Source organism: Hypanus sabinus, chromosome 29 (assembly GCF_030144855.1).
Source record: "Hypanus sabinus isolate sHypSab1 chromosome 29, sHypSab1.hap1, whole genome shotgun sequence".
NCBI lineage: Eukaryota > Metazoa > Chordata > Chondrichthyes > Myliobatiformes > Dasyatidae > Hypanus > Hypanus sabinus.
The window spans coordinates 753,089-773,304 of NC_082734.1; the positions used below are offsets into that span (position 1 = coordinate 753,089).

Here is a 20,216-nt window from a genome sequence, read left to right on the forward strand (position 1 = left end):
TATCCCTTGATACCCTGGACTAATTAGATACCTGTCAATCTCCTCCTTAAAAACCCTCAATGATTGGGCCTCCGCAGCTGTATGTGGCAACGAATTCCATTAATTCACGACCCTCTGGCTAAAAAAAACTCTTCTTGAAGAGTGGGGTGACATTTGCAATATTCCAGTCTTCCAGAACCATTCCAGAATCTAGTGCTTCTTGAAAGATCATTACTAATGCCTCCATGATCTCTTCAGCCACCTCGCTCAGAACCCGGGGATGTAGACCACCTGGTCCAGATGACTTAACTACCTTCAGACCTTTCTGTTTTCCAAGAACCTCCTGTCCAGTTATGGTAACTTCACATGCGTCCTGAACTTCTACCATACTGCCAGTGTCTTCCACAGTGAAGACTGATGCAAAATACTTATTCAGTTTGTCCACCATTTCATGATATCCAATCACTACTTCTCCAGCGTCGTTTTCTAGTGGTCCAATATCCATCCTCGCCTTTCACACTTTATGTATCTGAAGAATCTTTTGGTGTCCTCTTTAATATTATTCGTTAGCTTATTTTTGTATTCCATCTTTATCTCCTTAATTACTTTTTTGGTTGCCTTCTTTTGGTTTTTAAAAGCTTCCTAATCCTCTAACTTCCCACTAATCTTTTCTCTATTACATGCCCTCTCTTTGGTTTTCATGTTGGCTTTGACTTCTCTTGTTAGCCGTGGTTGTGTCATCTTTCCTTTAGAATAGTTCTACCTCTTTGGAATGTGTATATCCCGTGCCTTCTGAATTGCTTCCAGAAATTCCAGCCATTACTGCTCTGCCGTCATCCCTGCCAGTGTTCTTTTCTAGTCAACTGTAGCCAGCTCCTCTCTCATGCCTCTGTAATTCCCTTTACTCCACTGTAATACTGATACATCTGACTTTAGCTTCTCCTTCTCAAATTTAAGGGTGAATTCAATCATATTATGATCACTTGCCCCTAAGAGTTCTTTTACCTTCAGCTTGCTAATCAATTCCGGTTCATTGCACAACACCCAATCCAGAATCCAGAAAAGCCATCTCGTAGGCACTCTAGAAATTTCCCCACCTATAATCCAGCACCAACCTAATTTTCCCAATCTACCTACGTATTGAAATCCCCTATGACTATTGTATCATTGCCCTTTCGGCATGCATATTTTATCTCTCATTGTAATTTGTACGCCACATCCTACTGTTCAGGGGGTCTGTATATAACTCCCATCAGGGACTTTTTACTCTTTCAGTTCTCTAGCTCTATCTGCACTGATTCAACACTTATTGATTTGATTTTTTACCATCAGAGCAACACCACCTCCTCTGCCTTCCTGCCTATCCTATCGATACAATGTGATCTCTTGGACATTAAATTCCCAGCTATAATGTTTAGCCATGACTTAGTGATGTCCATTACACTTGGCCGCAGCCCATCATACACTGTAAACGTGTTCTTCCGTTCCTCAGACCATCCCAACCCACAAATCAACAAGTCATCTCTTGCCTTAGGCCAAGTGGGGGAAGATAGGAACTCTGACTGTTGCTGATTCTCTTACACACAAAGACAGACACTACGCTTCGAATCTGGGATCCCTCTGTCCTTACGTTGGAATTGTGCAGTCCCAGTCCCCATTTGAGCCAATCCCAACTGCTTGAGCTTACCCTCTAACTCTCAAAACCTTTCCCATCAGGTTAATGTACCTGTCACAACCACTTCCTGCAGCATGTTCCATATATAGAACACTCCCTGGGTGAAATAGTTGTCCCCCAGGTCCCTTCACTTTCGACCCGAGCTCGGCAGTTCTCAAAAGGAAAGGTTGAGGGATATGGGCAAACATGGGACTAGTTCGAATAGGGAAGTGGGTCGGCAGGGACCGGTTGGAAGGACCAGTTTTCCTGATGTGTGACTGCATCTGCAAGTCCAGCACGTTTCTTCCAGAGTGAATGGTGGAACCCATTTCTGGTACCACAGAAGCAGACAGAATGTCATGCTTTGTCCGTACACTCCACATGGCACCCATTCTATCCCCTCCACACACCTCAAGGATAGCCCTCCGGATCCACCAGCATTTTCTGAATCATCCGCTTTGAAGATCTTGGCAGCCCCTTCCGAAGGGTCCTCCTGCTGATGTCGTTTCAGAGGATGCACACCTTGAAGAGAGGGAATTGCAATGAAGAACAAGAGTCATGGATTGACAGTTATACAGTACAGAAACTGGCCCTTTGGCCCAACTCACTCCCACCTTCCCCAAGGCTTCTAACCCATGCCAATCCATATACTTACCCGGAAATGTTCAAACATCGTCAATGTGGCCATCTCAACCACTTTTTCTGGCAACTCATTCCAAATAAACACCACCCTCTGCATGAAGAAGTTGCCACTGATGGCCCTTTTAAATCACTCTCCTCTGATCTTAAACTGCTGCCCTATGTTTTTTTAGCACCCCCCCCCCCAAGAAACAGGCTCTGTGCAATCTTTGCCCTGCATTATCTTATAAAACAAGAAGTAGGCCATTTGGCCCATCGAGTCTGCTCTGCCACTCCACCGTGGCTGATTTACTATCCCTCTCATCTCCACCCTCCTGCCTTCTCCCCGTAACATTTAACAGCCTGACTAATCAAGAACCTATCTACCTCCACTTTGAATATACCTAATGACTAATATACCTCCATTGCTGACTGTGGCAATGAATTCCACAGATTCACTACCCCCTGGCAGAAGAAATTCCTCCTCATCTCTGTTCTAAAGAGGCACCCCTCTATTCTCCGGTCATAGACTCCCCTAGTATAAAAATCATCTCTATAGCCACTCTGTCTAGGCCTTTCATTATTCTAAACTCAAGTGAGTTCGGGTCCAGAGCCATCAAACACTCCTCATATGTTTCGTTCCCAGGATCATTCTCATGAACCTCCTCTGGACCCTCTCCAATGCAGAATTGCTCAGAATACTTCAAGCACAGAATGACCAATGACTTACAGTGCCTATAAAAAGTATTCACTACCCCCCCCCCCCCCCCGGAAGTTTTTATACTTTAATCGTTTCACAATATTAAATCACAAGTGCATTTAATTTGCATTTTTTGATACTAATCAACAAAAATACTGTTTCAAGTCAAAGTGAAAACCAATCTAGAATAATTAGAAATATAAAACACAAAATAATTGACTGCGTAAGTATTCAGCCCTTTAATATGATACACCAAGTCTTCACTGGTGCAGCCAATTGGTTTTAGAAGTCACATAATTAGTTAAATGGAGTTCACCATGTGCAGTCAAGGTGTTTCAATTGATTGCATTAAAAAACACCTGTATCTGGAAGGTCCAACTGTTGGTGAGTCAGTATCCTGGCAAAAATTACACCATGAAGGAAAAAACCCTAAGAAACTCCACGAAAAGGTTATTGAAAAGCACAAGTCAGGAGACGGATACAAGAAAATTTCCAAGTCACTGAATATCCCTTGCAGTACAGTGAAGTCAATTATCAAGGAATGGAAAAAATATGGCACCACTGTTAATCTGCCTATTTCTGAGGACACTTGGAATGAAATTTTAAAATTGGTTAATACCTCATCGTTATGCACCCGTCATTCCCTTCTACAATTTAAAGTGGTTCATACAGCCCAAATGTCTGAAGGTAAGCTGTCTCGTCTTTATTCGGATATATCTCCCTATTGTGATAGATGTAATAATGGAGAAGCTTCAGCAATCCATATGTTTTGGACTTGTCCGAGTCTTGAAAAATATTGGAAGGAAGGTGCTTTTTAAACTAAATTTTAAACCTAATCCTTTGACTGTCTTATTTGGTATTGTCGGAGGAAATTATATTATTTTGGAGACGCATGATTTGCATAATTTGGCCTTTATTTCTCTTATAGCTAGGAGGGCATTGATGCTTAAGTGGAAGGATGCCACTTCACCCACTCATACTCATTTCATGATGTTATGTCTTGCTTAAATTTAGAGAAGATTCACCATTCAATTTCTGAACCTAGACAAGATTTTTTAACATTGTGGGGACCTTTTTTGAATTACTTTCAAAATCTTTGATTTGCTATTAAGCACAGATGTTGGCTAATAATATGTTTTACTATATGTTAAGGATTTTTTCCTTTTCTTTTTTTTTAAAACCAAACAGCTGTATTTTTTTTCTGGTAGTGGGTTTAGATTTTTTGTATAATAAATTTTTTTTTCAATTTTATGTTTAAATTTAATCTATATGGATATGGGGTAATTACACTTCATCTGTGATTTTAATATATTGTAATTGAAATATATTATATATCTTACTGTACCCTGAATTCTTTTATGTAAGAAATTAATAAAAGTATTGAAAAAGAAAAAGCACAAGTCAGGAGATGGATACAAGAATATTTCCAAGTCACTGAATATCCCTTGGAATACAATCAAGTCAATCATCAACAAATGGAAAGGATATGGCGCAGCTGTAAATCTGCCCAGAGCAGGCTGTCCTCAGAAACTGAGTGACTGTGCAAGAAGGGGACCAGTGAGGAAGACCACCAAGAGACCTATGACAACTCTAGAGGAGGTACAAGCTTCAGTGGCTGAGATGAGAGAGACTGAGCATACAACTGTTGCCCGGGTGTTTCACCAGTTGCAGCTTTATAGGAGAGAGGCCAAGAGAAAGCCACTGTTAAAAAAAAAACAGAAATGAAATCTCAGCTGGAGTTTGCCAGAAGGCATGTGGGAGACTCTGAAGTCAGCTGGAAGAAGATGCTATGGTCTGATGAAACCAAAATTGTGTTTTTTGACCATCAGACTAACACTACACTTGGCGTAAGCCAAACACCACACATCATCAAAAACACACCATCCCTACCATGTGGCTGCTGTGGGGATGCTTCACTGCAGCAGGCCCTGGAAGGCTTGTGAAGGTAGAGGGTAAACTGAATGCAGCAAAATACAGGGAAATCCTGCAGGAAAAACCTGATGCAGTCTGCAAGAGAACTGTGACTTGGGAGAAGATTTGTTTTCCAGCGAGACAGTGACCCCAAGCATAAAGCCAAAGCTGCACAGAAACGGCTTAAAAACTATAAAGTTAATGTCCTGCAGTGGCCAGGTCAGAATCCAGAACTCAATCCAACTGAGAATTTGTGGCTGGATTTGAAAAGGGCTGTTCACTCACAATCCCCATGCAATCTGACAGAGCTTGAGCAGTTTTGCAAAGAAGAATGGGGAAACATTGCAGAGTCCAGATCCACACAAATTCAAGGATGTAATTGTTGCCAAAGGTGCAGCTACTAAATAATGACTTGAAGTAGGAGAGTAATTACACAATCAATTATTTTGTGTTTAATAAAGTAATAATTTGAGACCTAGTTGTAGAAATTTGGTTTCACATTGGCACAAATGTTTTTTTCTGTTGATATGTCAAAAAAGCCAAATTAAATCCACTGTGACTCCATGTTGTAAAACAATAAAACATGAAAATTTGTGGGGGAGGGTGGTAGTGAATACTTTTTATAGGCACTGTATGAAGCCTCAGCATTACATCCTTGCTTTTATATTCTTGCTTTTTATATTCTGGTCCTTGATTTGCCTTCCTTATCACTGACTCAACCCGCAAGTTAACCTTTAGGGAAATCTGCACGAGGACTGTCATGTCCCTTTGCCCCACTGATTCCTGAATTTTCTCCCAACTTAGAACCTTTATTCCTTCTACATCCGTGTAAGTGCGTACACTTGCCTACACTATATTTCAGCGCTATATATTTGCCCTTTCCCCTAATCCAAGTCCTTCTGCAGACTCCCTACACTTATCTTTCTATCATCGACAAATTAAGCCAGCCATCCAAGTCATTGACATAGAACATTAAAAAAAAACAATCCCAACATCAACCTCTGCGGAACACCACTAATCACCAGCAGTCAAACAAGAAAAGGCTCCCTTTATTTCCACTCTTTACCTCTTGCCAACCTTCTATCAATCCTAGTATCTTTCCCATAATTCCATGGGCTCAGCTTCTTAAGCAAGCAGGTTCATGTGTGACATCTTGTCAAAGGCCTTCTGAAAATCCAAATAAACAACACCCACTGATTCTCCTTTGTCTATCCTTCCTGTTATTTTCTCAAAGAATTCCAACAAATTTGTTAGACAAGATTTCACCTTAAGGAAACCATGATGACTTTGGCCTATTTTATCTTGTACGTCCAAGTATCCTGAAACCACATTCTTAACAATAGACTCCAACATCTTCCCAACCACTGAGGTCAGGTGAATTGGCTTATAATTTCCTTTCTTCTGCATGCCTCCCTCCCTTCTTAAAGAGTAGAGTGACATTTGCAATTTTCCAGTTCTCTGGAACTATTCCAGAATCCAGTGATTCTTGAAAGATCATTACTAATGCCTCCACAATCTCTTCAGCCACCTCTTTCAGAACCCTGGGGTGTAGACCATCTGGTCCAGGTGACTTGTCTATATTCAGATCTTTCAGCTTCCCAAACACCTTCTCTTCAGTAACAGCAAATGCACTCACTTCTGTACCCTGACACTTATGAACTTAACCCTTCCAAACATTTTATTAAAATCCACATCCACTGGTCTGCATTCATCAATGTGCTTTGTCACATTCAATTAGGCTTGGGAGGAATTGCTTGCCTCTCACAAATCCATGTTGACTATCCCTCATCAGAGCATGTTTCTCCAAATGCCTGTAAGTCATGAGAATCTTCTCTAATAACTCATTCACCCCTGAATAAGACTCACTGGTCTATAATTCCCAGGGCTATCTCTACTGCCTTTCTTGAACAAAGGAATAACATTTGCCCTCCTTTGATCATCTGTTCCTACTCTGTGGCTAGTGAGGACACAAAGATCATCGGCAAGGATGCAACAAACTCTTTGCTCACTTCCCATAATAACCTGGGGTATATCCCCAGCCCTGGGGCAGTTATAACCTCTCATTGCTCAAGGTTTCCAGTATCTTCAGGGTCTGTTGTGCCTCTAAATAAAGTGACATTCCAGAAGCTCAGCAGTGCAGTATGAGAGACCCCGTGTGTGACACAGAGTGACTGGGCCCCATGTGACAGCCAGATTCAGGGTGCAGCCAATTCTTCTGACACTCACCGATAGGCTGGATGGTTTCACGGGTGAAAGGATGGTTGACGATCAGCTTGGACTTGGCGGCAAAGTTGAGGGCGGTCAGGGTGTTGAAGTAGTGCTTGTATTCAGGTGCAATGTTGGTGATCATTACACTGTGAGCCGTGCCTCCCAGTGAGTCCTGGGGTGGGGTTGGACAAAGAACCTGTTACACATCCTGATCAGTTCAAACCCCCCCTTCCAAATCAAAGTACATATATGTCACCATATACTACTTTGAGATTCATTTATTGCAGGCATTCACAGGAAAAAGAAGAAATACAATAGAATTTACGTTCTATAAGTGTATACCTCAGATAAATACTTTGTGGAGATTTGTGGATATATATGATTATATGATATATATGTACAATGTCTGAAATACATCTTATGGAAAAATATACATAAATAAAGACTAACAAATAAGTAATGTGCAAAACTAATGAGGACATGAGTTGCAAGAAGAGAGAATTGTAGGTTGAGTAGTGATCAGTGACATTATCCACGCTGGTTCGGAGCTGAATGATTACAGGGTAATAACTGCTCCTGAACCTGGTGCTGTGGGACCCTAAGGCTCCAGCAAATGGTATTAGCAAGAGGAGAGATGGTCTTTTTGGTGGGAACTTGATGATGGAAACCGCTTTCTTGTGGCATTGCTCCTTGTAAATGAGCTAAGTGGTGGGGAAGATTTTGCGGTGATAGATTGAGGTATGTCCACCACTTTCTTTGGCCTCTTTAGTTCCTGGGAACAGTCAGAGAACTATATTGAAAGCAAGACCAAGGAGAAGATGAACAAACAAGGTCTTTTGCTTTGGAGTCATGGAAATGAGAGGTGACTTGGTAGAGGTGTACAAGATGACAAGAGGCATAGATGGAGTAGACAGCCAGGGCTTTTTCCCAGGGTGAAAATGATTAATACAGGAGGGCACAATATTAAGTGACTGGTGGAAAGTACAGGGAAATGTCAGAGGTAGTGTTTTTTTTAAAAGCACAGAGAATGATGGGTGTGTGGAATGCACTACCAGGAAGATACATTAGGGACACTTCAGACACTCTTAGATAGGCACATGGATGAAATGGAAGAAAATGGGAGGTTATGGACTCTCTAGGATTTGAAGTGTTAGATTGATTGTGGAACAGATTAAAAGCTCTACACAACATCACTGCGCTATAGTGCTCTATTTTTTAAGGAAATGACTGCGGGCTTCAGGACAGGACAGTCGAGAGGACACCCACCAGTCCCTCAACGAGGAGTCAGTGGTGGAACACATGCTTAGCACACTGCTCAGTCCCTATACACTCAGGACTGTGTGCCCAAGTGCAGCTCAAATGCCATCCATAAATTCATCAATAACACCGTTGCTGTCGGCAGAATCTCAGGTGTGACGAGGGGTCATACAGGGGTGAGATATATCAGCAAAAACTTCGCACGAAACGTCAGCATAATGAAGGAACTGATAGTGGACTGCAGGAACAGGAGGTTGGGAGAAAACACACCAGTAGGATTAGCAGTGGAAGGGGTGAACAGTTGCATACTCCCAGGTGTCAACATCTCGGAAGATCTATCCTGGGCCCAACACATCAATGCAATCACAAAGATGGCACATCAACTTCATTGGGAGTTTTAGATTTTTTTTTAATGTCACCAAAGACTAGCAAATTTATACAGATGAACAATGGAGAGCATTCTGATTGGTTATATCACCATCTGGTATGGAGGCTCCAATGTGCAAGATCATAAGAGACTGCAGAGATTGAAGTCTCAGATAGCTCCTTCACAGGCACCAGCCTCTCTACCATTGAGGACATCTTCAAAAGATGGTCCCTCAAGAAGATAGCATCCATCATTAAGGACCTTCACATCCAGGATATGCTCTCTTCTCACTTCTACCACCAGGGAACTGAACAGAATACTCCAAGTTCAGCAATTTCTTTACCCAGTCGTTGGAATACATGTGGAACTAGCTGCCAGAGGAGGAAGCTAAGGCAGGTGCCTTAGCAACAGGATGTTGGGAAGGCCATACGTGGGAGTAATGTGTACAGTTTTGATTTCTCAACTGTGGGAAACATGCCAATAAGCTGGAGCAAGTGCAGATGTGATTTACAAGGTTATTGCCAGTATTCGATGGGCTGAGTTATGGAGAGGGACTCAAGGAAGTGATTGAGGAAGGGGAGAAGTTGGCAGGTTGGTATTTTATTCATTGGAATGTAGGAGACTGAAGGGTGACCTTACAGAAGGGTATAAAACCACGAGGGGCACAGATAGGGTGATTGCCCAGGGTTGGGCAATCAACAACCAGAAGGCACAGGTTTAAGGTGAGAGAGGAGAAGTTTAATAGAAACTGATGGGCAACTTGTTCACCCAGAGGGTGGTCTGTTTATTGCCAGAGGAAGTGGATGAGACAGGTACATTAACAACATTTGAAAGACACTTGGACAGGTATATGGATAGAAAAGGCTGAGAGGGATATGGGCCAAACCTATGTAGACTGGCATGGATGGGAATCTTGGTTGGCACGGATTGGTTGGGCTGAAGGGGAATGCACCCTCTGTGAATGGAGAGCTAGAGGACTATTTCTTCCCGCGACAGAAGGTTGGCAGTGACTGAGGAGAGGCCGCTCAAGGTATGATTTATGGTGTATTACTTTGGATACTGTTGGGGAGGGCAGGGCAGGATGACCTCGCAGAAGAAAGTCACAGCAGTCAGATCTCTGGCACTCAGAAAGGAAGGCAAGAGGGAGAGGCAACCCTCTTCATTGGTGTGTAGGAGACTGAGAAGTGACCGTATGGAGGGGTATAAAACCATGAGGGGCACAGATAGGGTGAATACACACAGGGGGAATTTTGGGGGATTTGTTAGTTAGGGGAACAGAAAGGAGGTTCTGTGATAAGAATAAGATTCACAGACTGTATGTTGCCTGCTGGGTGCCAGGGTGCAGGACATCTCAGACATCAAGTCCTCAGCATTCTTAAATAGGAGGGTGAACAGCCAGAGGTCGTGGTCCACGTAGCACAAATAATGATGTTCTGCAAAGTGAGTTGAGGAAGTTAGGTGCTAAATTAAAGGGCAGGACCTCCAGGGTTGCTGCGTACCATGTGCCAGTGAGGCCAGAACTAGGAAGATTAGACAGTTTAACACTTGCCTAAAGAGTTGATGCAGGAGGGAGGGCATAAGGTTTTTGGATTATTAGGCTCTCTTCCACAGAAGGCGAAACATGTACAGAAGGGACAGTTTGTACCTGAACTGCAGCAGGACGAATATCCTAGTGGGAAGGTTTGTTAATGCTACATGGTGGGGTTTAGACTAGAATTGCAAGGTGATGGGAACCAGAATGCCAGAACCTTGTGGAGACAGATGTTGATAAGACGTCAGACAAAGTCAGGAATCAATAGATTGAGCATGGAGCAAGTAGTATCATAGGAAAGGCAGATCAGCTCAGGACATGGATCAACTCCTGGAATTATGATGTTGTATCGGTCAGTGAGACTTGGCTGTGGGACGGTTAGGAATGGCAGCTCAATATTCTGGGATTCCATTGATTTTTAGATGTGACAGAACAGAAGGGATTAAAGGAGGGGAAAATGTCACAGCAGTGCTCCATCAAGACAGACTGGAGGACTTATATAGTGAGATGTTACGGGTGGAACTGAGAAACAAGGAAGGTATGACCATGTTCATGGGGCTAGATTACAGACCACCATAGTCCTATGGATTTAGAGGAACAAATTCAAAGTGCAATCACAGACGGTTAGAAACATAAGGTTGTTATAGTAGGTGATTTTAACTTTCCACACATTGACTGGGAATCCAATACTGTAAAAGGACTAGATGGGATAGAGTTTGTCAAAGGTGTTTAGAAAAGTTTCCTTCATAGAAGGCCTAACGAAAGAGTGTGCGATATTGAATCTGCTATTAGGGAATGAAACAGGACAAGTGACAGAAGTTTGAGTAGGAAACACTTTGCATCTAGTGACCACAATGCCTTAGTTTAAAAGTAAATATGCAAAAGGATATGCTGGTCTGTGGGTTGAGATTCTAAATTTGAGAAAACCCAATTTTGATGGCATCAGAAATGAACTGGCAAGTATAGATTGAGACAGGCTGCTTTTTGGCAAAGGTGTACTTGGTAAGTGGGAGGCCATCAAAAGAGAAATTTTGAGAGTACAAAGTCAGAACAAAAGGTAAAGATAACTAGTGTAGGAAACCTTGGTTTTCGAGAGATATTGAGGCCCTGATTAAGAGGGGGAAAAAGGTGCATAGCAGGAACAGGCAGGTAAGAACAAATGAGATACTTATGGAGTACGAAATGCAAGAGAAAACTCAAGAAAGAAATCAGGAGGGCTAAAAGAAGGCATGAAATTACTCTAGCAGGCAAGGTGAAGGAGAAGTCTAACGGATTTTAAAGATATGTTTTTAAGATAAAAGGATTGCAAGGAACAAAATTGGTCTCCTGGAAGGTCAGAATGGTAATCCATGTGCAAAGGCAAAACAGATGGGGGAGATCTGAAATGATTTTTTTTGCATTCTGTATTTACTCAGGAGACAGACACAGAGTCTATAAAAGTGAGGCATAGTGGCACCAACTTCCTGGACCCTGTACAGATTACAGAGGGACAGCTCCCCAGGGCCTGAAAAGGTGATCCCTCAAACCCTGTGGGAGGCAAGTGCAGGAATTGCCAGGACTCAAGGAGAGATATTTAAATCATCCTTAGTGACAGGAGAGGTAGCAAAGGATTGGAGGATAGACAATGTTATTCTGCTGTTTAGAAAAGGCCCCAAACATAAACCAGGAAATTATAGGCTAGTGAGACTGACATCAATTGTAGGAAAGTTATTGGAAGGTATTCTAAGGGACTAGAAAAAGAAGTATTTGGATAAATATGGACTGAAGGATAGTTAGCATGGCTGTGTGTGGTAGATCATGTCTAACCAATCTTTCGAGGAAGTTACGAGGAAAACAGATTTTGTCCACATGAACTTTAGAAAGGCATTGGACAAGGTCCCATATGGGAGGTGTGTTAAGCTGATTCAGTTGCTTGGCATTCAAGATGAGGTATGTCCAGATGTCAACAAATTAGAGAGTACAGGGGAGATTTACTAGAATGTTACTGGGGTTTCAGCACCTAAGTTACAGAGAAAGGTTGAACAAGTTAGATTTTTATTCTTTGGAGCGTAGAAGGTTGAGGGGGGACTTGATAGAGGTATTTTAAATTATGAAGGGGTTAGATAGAATTGACATGGATAGGCTTTTTCCATTAAGAGTAGGGGAAATTCAAATAAGAGGACACAAGTTGAGAGTTAACCATATAACCATTACAGCACGGAAATAGGCCATTTCAGCCCTTCTAGTCCATGCCGAACGCTTACTCTCACCTAGTCCGACTGACCCGCACTCAGCCCATAACCCTCCATTCCTTTCCTGTCCATATACCTATCCAATTTTACTTTAAATGACAATACCAAACCTGCCTCTACCACTTCTACTGGATGCTCGTTCCACACAGCTACCACTCTCTGAGTAAAGAAGTTCCCCCTCGTGTTACCCTTAAACTTTTGCCCCCTAACTCTCAACTCATGTCTTCTTGTTTGAATCTCCCCTACTCTCAATGGAAAAAGCCTATCCACGTCAACTCTATCTATCCCCCTCATAATTTTAAACACCTCTATCAAGTCCCCCTTCAACCTTCTACGCTCCAAAGAATAAACACCTAACTTATTCAACCTTTCCCTGTAACTTAGGTGCTGAAACCCAGGTAACATCCTAGTAAATCTTCTCTGTACTCTTTCTATTTTGTTGACATCTTTCCTATAATTTGGTGACCAGAACTGTACACAATACTCCAAATTTGGACTTACCAATGCCTTGTACAATTTTAACATTACATCCCATCTCCTATACTCAATGCTCTGATATATAAAGGCCAGCAAACCAAAAGCTTTCTTCACCACCCTATCCACATGAGATTCCACCTTCAGGGAACTATGCACCATTATTCCTAGATCACTCTGTTCTACTGCATTCTTCAATGTCCTACCATTTACCATATATGTTCTATTTGGATTATTCCTACCAAAATGTAGGACCTCATACTTATCAGCATTAAACTCCATCTGCCATCGTTCAGCCCACTCTTCTAACTGGCCTAAATCTCTCTGCAAGTTTTGAAAACCTACTCCATTATCCACCTACCTTAGTATCATATTAATCCAATTTACCACCCCATCATCCAGGTCATTTATGTATATTACAAACAACATTGGACCCAGTACAGATCCCTGAGGCACACCACTAGTCACCGGCCTCCAACCTGACAAACAGTTATCCACCACTACTCTCTGGCATCTCCCATCCAGCCACTGTTGAATCCACTTTACTACTTCAATATTAATACCTAACAATTGAACCTTCCTAACTAACCTTCCATGCGGAACGTTGTCAAAGGCCTTACTGAAGTCCATTTTAGACAACATCCACTGCTTTACCCTGGTCAACTTTCCTTGTAACCTCTTCAAAAAATTCAATAAGATTTGTCAAACATGACCTTCCATGTACAAATCCATGCTGACTGTTTCTAATCAGACCTTGTCTATCCAAATAATTATATATACCATCTCTAAGAATACTTTCCATTAATTTACCCACCACTGATGTCAAACTGACAGGCCTATAATTGCCAGGCTTACTCCTAGAACCCTTTTTAAACAATGGAACCACATGAGCAATACCATCCCCATTTCTAATGACATTTGAAATATTTTTGTCAGAGCCCCTGCTATTTCTGCACTAACTTCCCTCAAGGTCCTAGGGAATATCCTGTCAGGACCTGGAGATTTATCCACTTTTATATTCCTTAAGAGCACCAGTACTTCCTCCTCTTTAATCGTCATAGTTTCCATAACTTCCCTACTTGTTTCCGTTACCTTACACAATTCAATATCCTTCTCCTTAGTGAACACCAAAGAATAGAAATTGTTCAAAATCTCCCCCATCTCTTTCGGCTCCATACATAGCTGTCCACTCTGATTCTCTAAGGGACCAATTTTATCCCTCACTATCCTTTTGCTATTAATATAACTGTAGAAACCCTTCAGATTTATTTTCACCTTACTTACCATAGCAACCTCTCATAGCAACGTATCTTCTTTTAGCTTTTCTAATTTCTTTCTAAGATTCTACTTACATTCTTCATATTCCTCGAGCACCATGCTGCCTATATTTATTGAAGATATCTCTCTTTTTCCTAAGCAAGTTTCCAATATCCCTTGAAAACCATGGCTCTCCCAAACTTTAATCTTTCCTTTCAACCTAACAGGAACATAAAAATTCTGTACCCTCAAAATTTCACCTTTAAATGACCTCCATTTCTCTATTACATCCTTCCCATAAAACAAATTGTCCCAATCCACTCCTTCTGAATCCTTTTGCATCTCCTCAAAGTTAGCCTTTCTCCAAACAAAAATCCGAACCCTGGGTCCAGACCTATCCTCCCCCATAATTATATTGAAACTAATGGCATTGTGATCACTGGACCCGAAGTGCTCCCCAACACATAGCTCCGTCACCTGACCTATCTCATTGCCTAACAGAAGATCCATGCCCCTTCTCTATGTATTGCTGCAAAAAACTATCCTGCACACATTTTACTAACTCCAAACCACCCATCCCTTTTACAGTATAGGCTTCCCAGTCCATGTGCAGAAAATCAAAATCTCCTACAATCACAACCCTGTGCTTACTACAAATATCTGCTATCTCCTTGCAAATTTGCTCCTCCAATTTTCGCTCCCCATTAGGTGGTCTATAATACACCCCTATAAGTGTTACTACACCGTTCCCATTCCTCAATTCCAGCCAAACAGCCTCCCTAGACGAGCCCTCTAATCTATCCTGCCAGAGCACCTCTGTAATACTTTCTCTGACAAGCAACGCAACACCTCCTCCCCTTGTCCCTCCGATTCTATCACACCTGAAGCAATGAAATCCAGGAATATTTAGTTGTCAATCACACACCTCCTGCGACCATGTTTCAATAATAGCTACAACATCATATTTCCAGGTATCGATTCATGCTCTAAGCTCATCCACCTTTCTTACAATGCTCCCAGCTTTAAAATAAATGCATTTATGAAATTCTCCACCTCTTCCTCTCAGTTTATCTCTAACAGTACAAAGAACTTTACTGTCTTCTTTTTCTTCCTTCTCCAATACATCTGTTCCTACACTCTGGTTCCCCTCCCCCCTCGTATCAAGTTTAAATTCACTGGAGCCTCTCTAGCAAACCTACCTGCAAAAATATTTGTCCCCCTCCAGTTCAGATGTAAACTGTCCCTCCAGAACAGGTCCCACTTTCCCTGGAAAACTACCCAATTATCTATAAATCTGAAGCCCTCCCTCCTGCACCGTGTCTTCAGCCACGTGTTGATCTGCACTATCTTACTATTTCTAAACGCACCAGGGTTGCTATCCTGGAGGTCCTGTCCTTTATCTTAGCACCTAGCTCCCTAAACTCACCTTTCAGGACCTTCTCACTCTTCCTACCCACGTCATTGACCACAACATCCAGCTGCTCACCCTCTCTCTTGAGAATACCGAGAACTCGATCTGAAATATCGCGGACCCTGGCACCAGGGAGGCAACAGACCATCCGGGATTCTCGATCTCTTCCACAGAACCTCCTATCTGTCCCCCTATCGAATCCCCTATCACTACTGCTCTCCTCTTTTCCCTCCTTCCCTTCTGAGCTGAGGGTCCAGTCTCAGTGCCAGACACACAACCTCTGCAGCTTGTACCTGGTAGGTCATCCCCACCAACAGTATCCAAAACGGTATACTTATTGTTGATGGGAACAGCCACAGGGGTGCTCTGCTCATTCTGTCTAATCCCCTTCCCTCTCCTGACAGTCACCCAACTACCTGTCTCCTGATTCCTAGGGGTGACTGTCTCCCTGAAACTCCTGTCTATTTCTGCCCCTGCCTCCCGAATGATCTGAAGTTCATCCAGCTCCAGCTCCCTAACTTGGTTTGTCAGGAGCTGCAGCTGGATGCACCTTTGGCAGGTGTAGTCATCAGGGACAGCTGTGCTCACCCTGACTCCCACGTACTGCAAACGGAGCACACAACTGCCCTAACTGCTGCCTCCATTACCTACTCCTAAGCTAATTAGATTAATTAAAGGAGCTTACCCGGCCTTACCTTACCTGGAGTGAAGCTCATACTCAGCCTCTGCTTGTTTTTTAAATTCCCCCGCTGATCTCAGAGGTCGACTTGCACCGCTTGCACTGACGTGCCCCGTTCAACCTCACCTCTGCCTGTTCTCGCCAAAGCCTGATTGAGCCAAAGCCGACCCACTCTGCCTCAGTCCACTTGGACAATGGCCGCTACAATGCTGGCCGCTGTACATGGCGGTCTTTCTTTTAAACCTTTGGCGTGCCACGTCACGCGCCTGCGCAGTCTCACCTCTTTGCTCCAATCAGTTAAAAAAAAACAGCTTCTCTCCAAGCTTCTTTTACTTCTTCCCTCTCCAACTCTTGCTTCAATTTAAAATAAGGGGCAAAAGTTTAGGGGTAGCACGAGGGGGAATTTCTTTACTCAGAGAGTGGTAGCTGTGTGGAACGAGCTTCCAGTAGAAGTGGTAGAGGCAGGTTTGATATTGTCATTTAAAAAAAATTGGATAGGTACATGGACAGGAAAGGAATGGAGGGTTATGGGCTGAGTGCAGGTAGGTGGGACTAGGTGAAGGTAAGCATTCAGCACGGACTAGAAGGACCGAGATGGCCTGTTTCCATATGGTAATGGTTATATAGGTAGTAAATTGGATTAGACATTGGCTTTATGGGAGAAGCCAGAGTGGTAGCAGATGGTTGCCTCCGACTGGAGACCTACAACTAGTGGTGTACTGCAGGGATCAGTGCTGGGTCCGTTGTTTGTCATTTATATCAATGATCTGGATGAAAATATGGCTTACTGGATCAGCAAGTTTGCAAATGACACCAAGACTGGGGGCATAGTGGACAGCAAGGAAAACTATCGTGGCTTGCAGAGGGCTCTGCATCAGCTGGAAAAATAGCAGATGGAATTTAATGCAGACAAATGTGAGGTTTTGCACTTCAATAGGACCAACCAGAGTAGGTCTTACACAGTGAACAGAAGGGCAGAGGTGTGTGGTAGAACAAAGGGACCTAGGTATACAGCTCCATAATTCATTAAAAGTAGCTTCAGAGGTAGAGAGGGTCATAAAGAAAACTTTCAGTACATTGGCCTTCATAAATCTAAGTATTGAGTACAGCAGATGGGCTGTTATATCGAATTTATACAAGATGTTGGTGAAGCCTAATTTGGAGTATTGTGTGCAGTTTTGGTCACTTACTACAGGAAAGATGTAAAAAAGGTTGAAAGATTACAGAAAAGTTTACAAGGATATTGCCGGGTCTGGAGGACCTGAGTTATGAGGAAAGATTGAATAGGTTAGGACTGTATTCTTTAGAATGTAGAAGGTTGAGAGGTTTGTTAGAGGTATACAAAATTATGAGGGGTATTGATAGAGTAAATGTAAGCAGGTTGGGTGGGACTACAACCAGGAGGTCATGGGTTAAGGGTGAAAAGTGAAAGGGGTAGTGCGCAAAATGATGACAGCTGCAGGTGTGTACCTGGAGGAGACGGGTCAGCTTGCTGTCCCGGTAGGGGATACGGGTCAGGCCCTGGTTCAGGGCATCCACCACCTTGCTGAGCACAAAGAGGGATGTGTTGATGGCCCCGCTCTCCTTCAGCCTGCAACAAGAAACAGCGGTTAGGAGTGGTAAGGAAACAGTGGTCTCAATTTCCCACACTCACCCCTCCATGTACCTACCTCAACCCCTTCCTCTTGCAGTTGTTCCATATACTCACCAACGTTTGAGTGAAAATATTTCCCCTTGGGTCACCCTCACTCTAAACCTGTGCCCCCTAGTTCTGGTCTCTCCCACCTGGGGAAAAAAAACAGTCACCGTCCACCTTCTCTGTGCCACTCATCATTTTAAACTCCGATAAGGTTGCCCCTCACTCCAGGGAATAAAGACTCAGCCTGACCAACCTCTCTTCATAACTCAGGCCCTTAAGTCCCTGCAACATCCTCATAAATCACCTCTCCACTCTCCCCAGTTTAACTGCGTCTTTCCTATAGAAGGGTGACCAGAACAGACCACAATACTCCCAGTGCGACATCACCAACGTCTTGTACAACCGCAACTGAACATCCTCAGTGACCTGACTGCTGAAGGCCAGGGTGCCCCTCCCAGCTTCCCACTTCATTCTCCCCTCCTCCACCCATCCATGTTCCTCCTCACCTGGTCTCACCTCTGGCGGTGCTGGCTAGAAGGGCCGAATGACCTACTCCTGCACCTACTGTCTATTGTCTCTCACCCGCTAGCTTGTACTTCCACCCTCCCCATCACCGTATTCTGACTTCTGTCCTCTTCCTTTCCAATCCTGATGAAGGGTCTTGGACAGAAACACCAGCCGTTTAGTCCACCCCCATACATGCTGGCTGACCTGCTGAGTTCCTCCAGCATTTTATGTGTTGCATTGAATTTTGGGTCACTCGTAAGCACACTGATAATTCACATTTAAACTACTGGACTGAGTACTGGATAACATGAGTGTCAGCACCTGGCCCTGCAAATCCCCGTTTCTCTAGGTGGCTGTGGTGGGTGGTGGAATGGGGGGGGGGGGGGTCAAGGGTTCAGACAGGGGAGGCAGGTGTCGTGTATAGTGTGTGAAGATTGAGCAATTGAGGGTGCAGGATGATGGGGGGAAAGAGCAGAAGAGAGGAGTCGGGCTCCCACACCTCCCCCATCACGCTCATGGCCTTTCATGTACCCCAACAAGCCCCACATCCCCTCACTTACCGGATGCCCTCATTACCCGTGCGCCTGTTGTCCTCAGAGCCAGCCAAGTCAATGAGGTACAGTTTGCCTGTCAGCTGCCGGAAAGGGGCTGCCCGCTCCATCTTCACCACCTGCAGGAAGGGAGGGAGTTGGACTATGCACACAACATCCGCCACATTACCTCTTCCCCATCTACAGATCAGGGATACGCTCCCCACCCCCCGGGGTGAGGTTAGTCCATGCACACAACATCCGCCACAATACCTGCCCCCCACTACTGGGTCACTACTCACTTCCCTGGGATGGGATTTGTCTGTGCACATAACAACCCCCATCCACTCCCCATTAAGTGTTGTTCTCTCACATTAAGAGAAATCCTCCACTCTCCAGGACATTCCAGCCCACTCAATCATCACCCCAAACACTGCCCTCCATTGATCCCTGGCACAGTAAAGGTAGTGGGTTGGGTGGCCGGACAAGCCCTCACAACAGTGATGGAGGGAACCAGTGACCGAGCCTATCACTGAGCAGACGTCCCCAGCAGGAAGTGAAGGAGAAATTGTGTTTGGTGATAGCCACTGGGAGCACAGTTTGATCAAAGAGATGTGTGGAGGAGGATCAGACCACAAACACTAGAATTAAAACATTCCACCTATCAAGTCTACTTCTCATTCAGTCAGTGTTAATTTTACCCCCTCAACCTCATTCTCCCACCTTCTCCTCGTAACCCTCAACTCCCTTATCAATCAACAACCTATCAATCTCTGCATCAACTACCCCAATGACATCACCTTCACAACAGCCTATGGCAATGAATTCCACAGATTCACCAACCTCTAGCTAAAATTTCTCCTCATCCATTTCTAAACGGATGCCCTCTCACTGAGGCTGTGCCTTCAGATCCTGGATACTCCTATCCTGGCCTTTCAGTATCCAGGTGGTTTTCATGAGATAGCCCATCCCTCAACCATCAAGTACAAATGTTAGACTACTCTCCTTTCCTGGGATTGACTTCCTGAACCTCCTTTGGGCCCTCTCCAGGGATTACACATCCTTACTTAGATACAGGCCCCAAACAGCTCTGAGTGGGCCCCATACTGAGTTGTCTGACTGATGCCTTGTGAGGCCTCACATTACAGCCTTGCACCCATGTCCCAGTGCTCTCGAAATTCACCCTAATGTTATACACACCTTCCTTACAACCGAGTCAACCTGCAAATTAATTTTGAGAGGCAAATGCAATGTCTGCATTCA

At 43.7% G+C, this 20,216-nt stretch overlaps 1 protein-coding gene across 5 annotated transcripts in view; it reads right to left on the bottom strand.

The window, feature by feature from the left end:
* The window catches only part of kif22 (kinesin family member 22), a 97,661-nt gene that overhangs the window by 24,985 nt on the left and 52,460 nt on the right, over positions 1 to 20,216 (bottom strand). For all 5 annotated transcript variants that reach the window (XM_059953304.1, XM_059953307.1, XM_059953306.1 and 2 more), the window contains 4 exons: positions 18,984 to 19,093; positions 17,748 to 17,868; positions 7,089 to 7,242; positions 2,044 to 2,155 (listed from right to left, as the gene is read on the bottom strand). In XM_059953304.1, the coding sequence (XP_059809287.1) occupies positions 2,044 to 2,155; positions 7,089 to 7,242; positions 17,748 to 17,868; positions 18,984 to 19,093 (497 nt within the window). The remainder of the gene's footprint in view (positions 1 to 2,043; positions 2,156 to 7,088; positions 7,243 to 17,747; positions 17,869 to 18,983; positions 19,094 to 20,216) is intronic.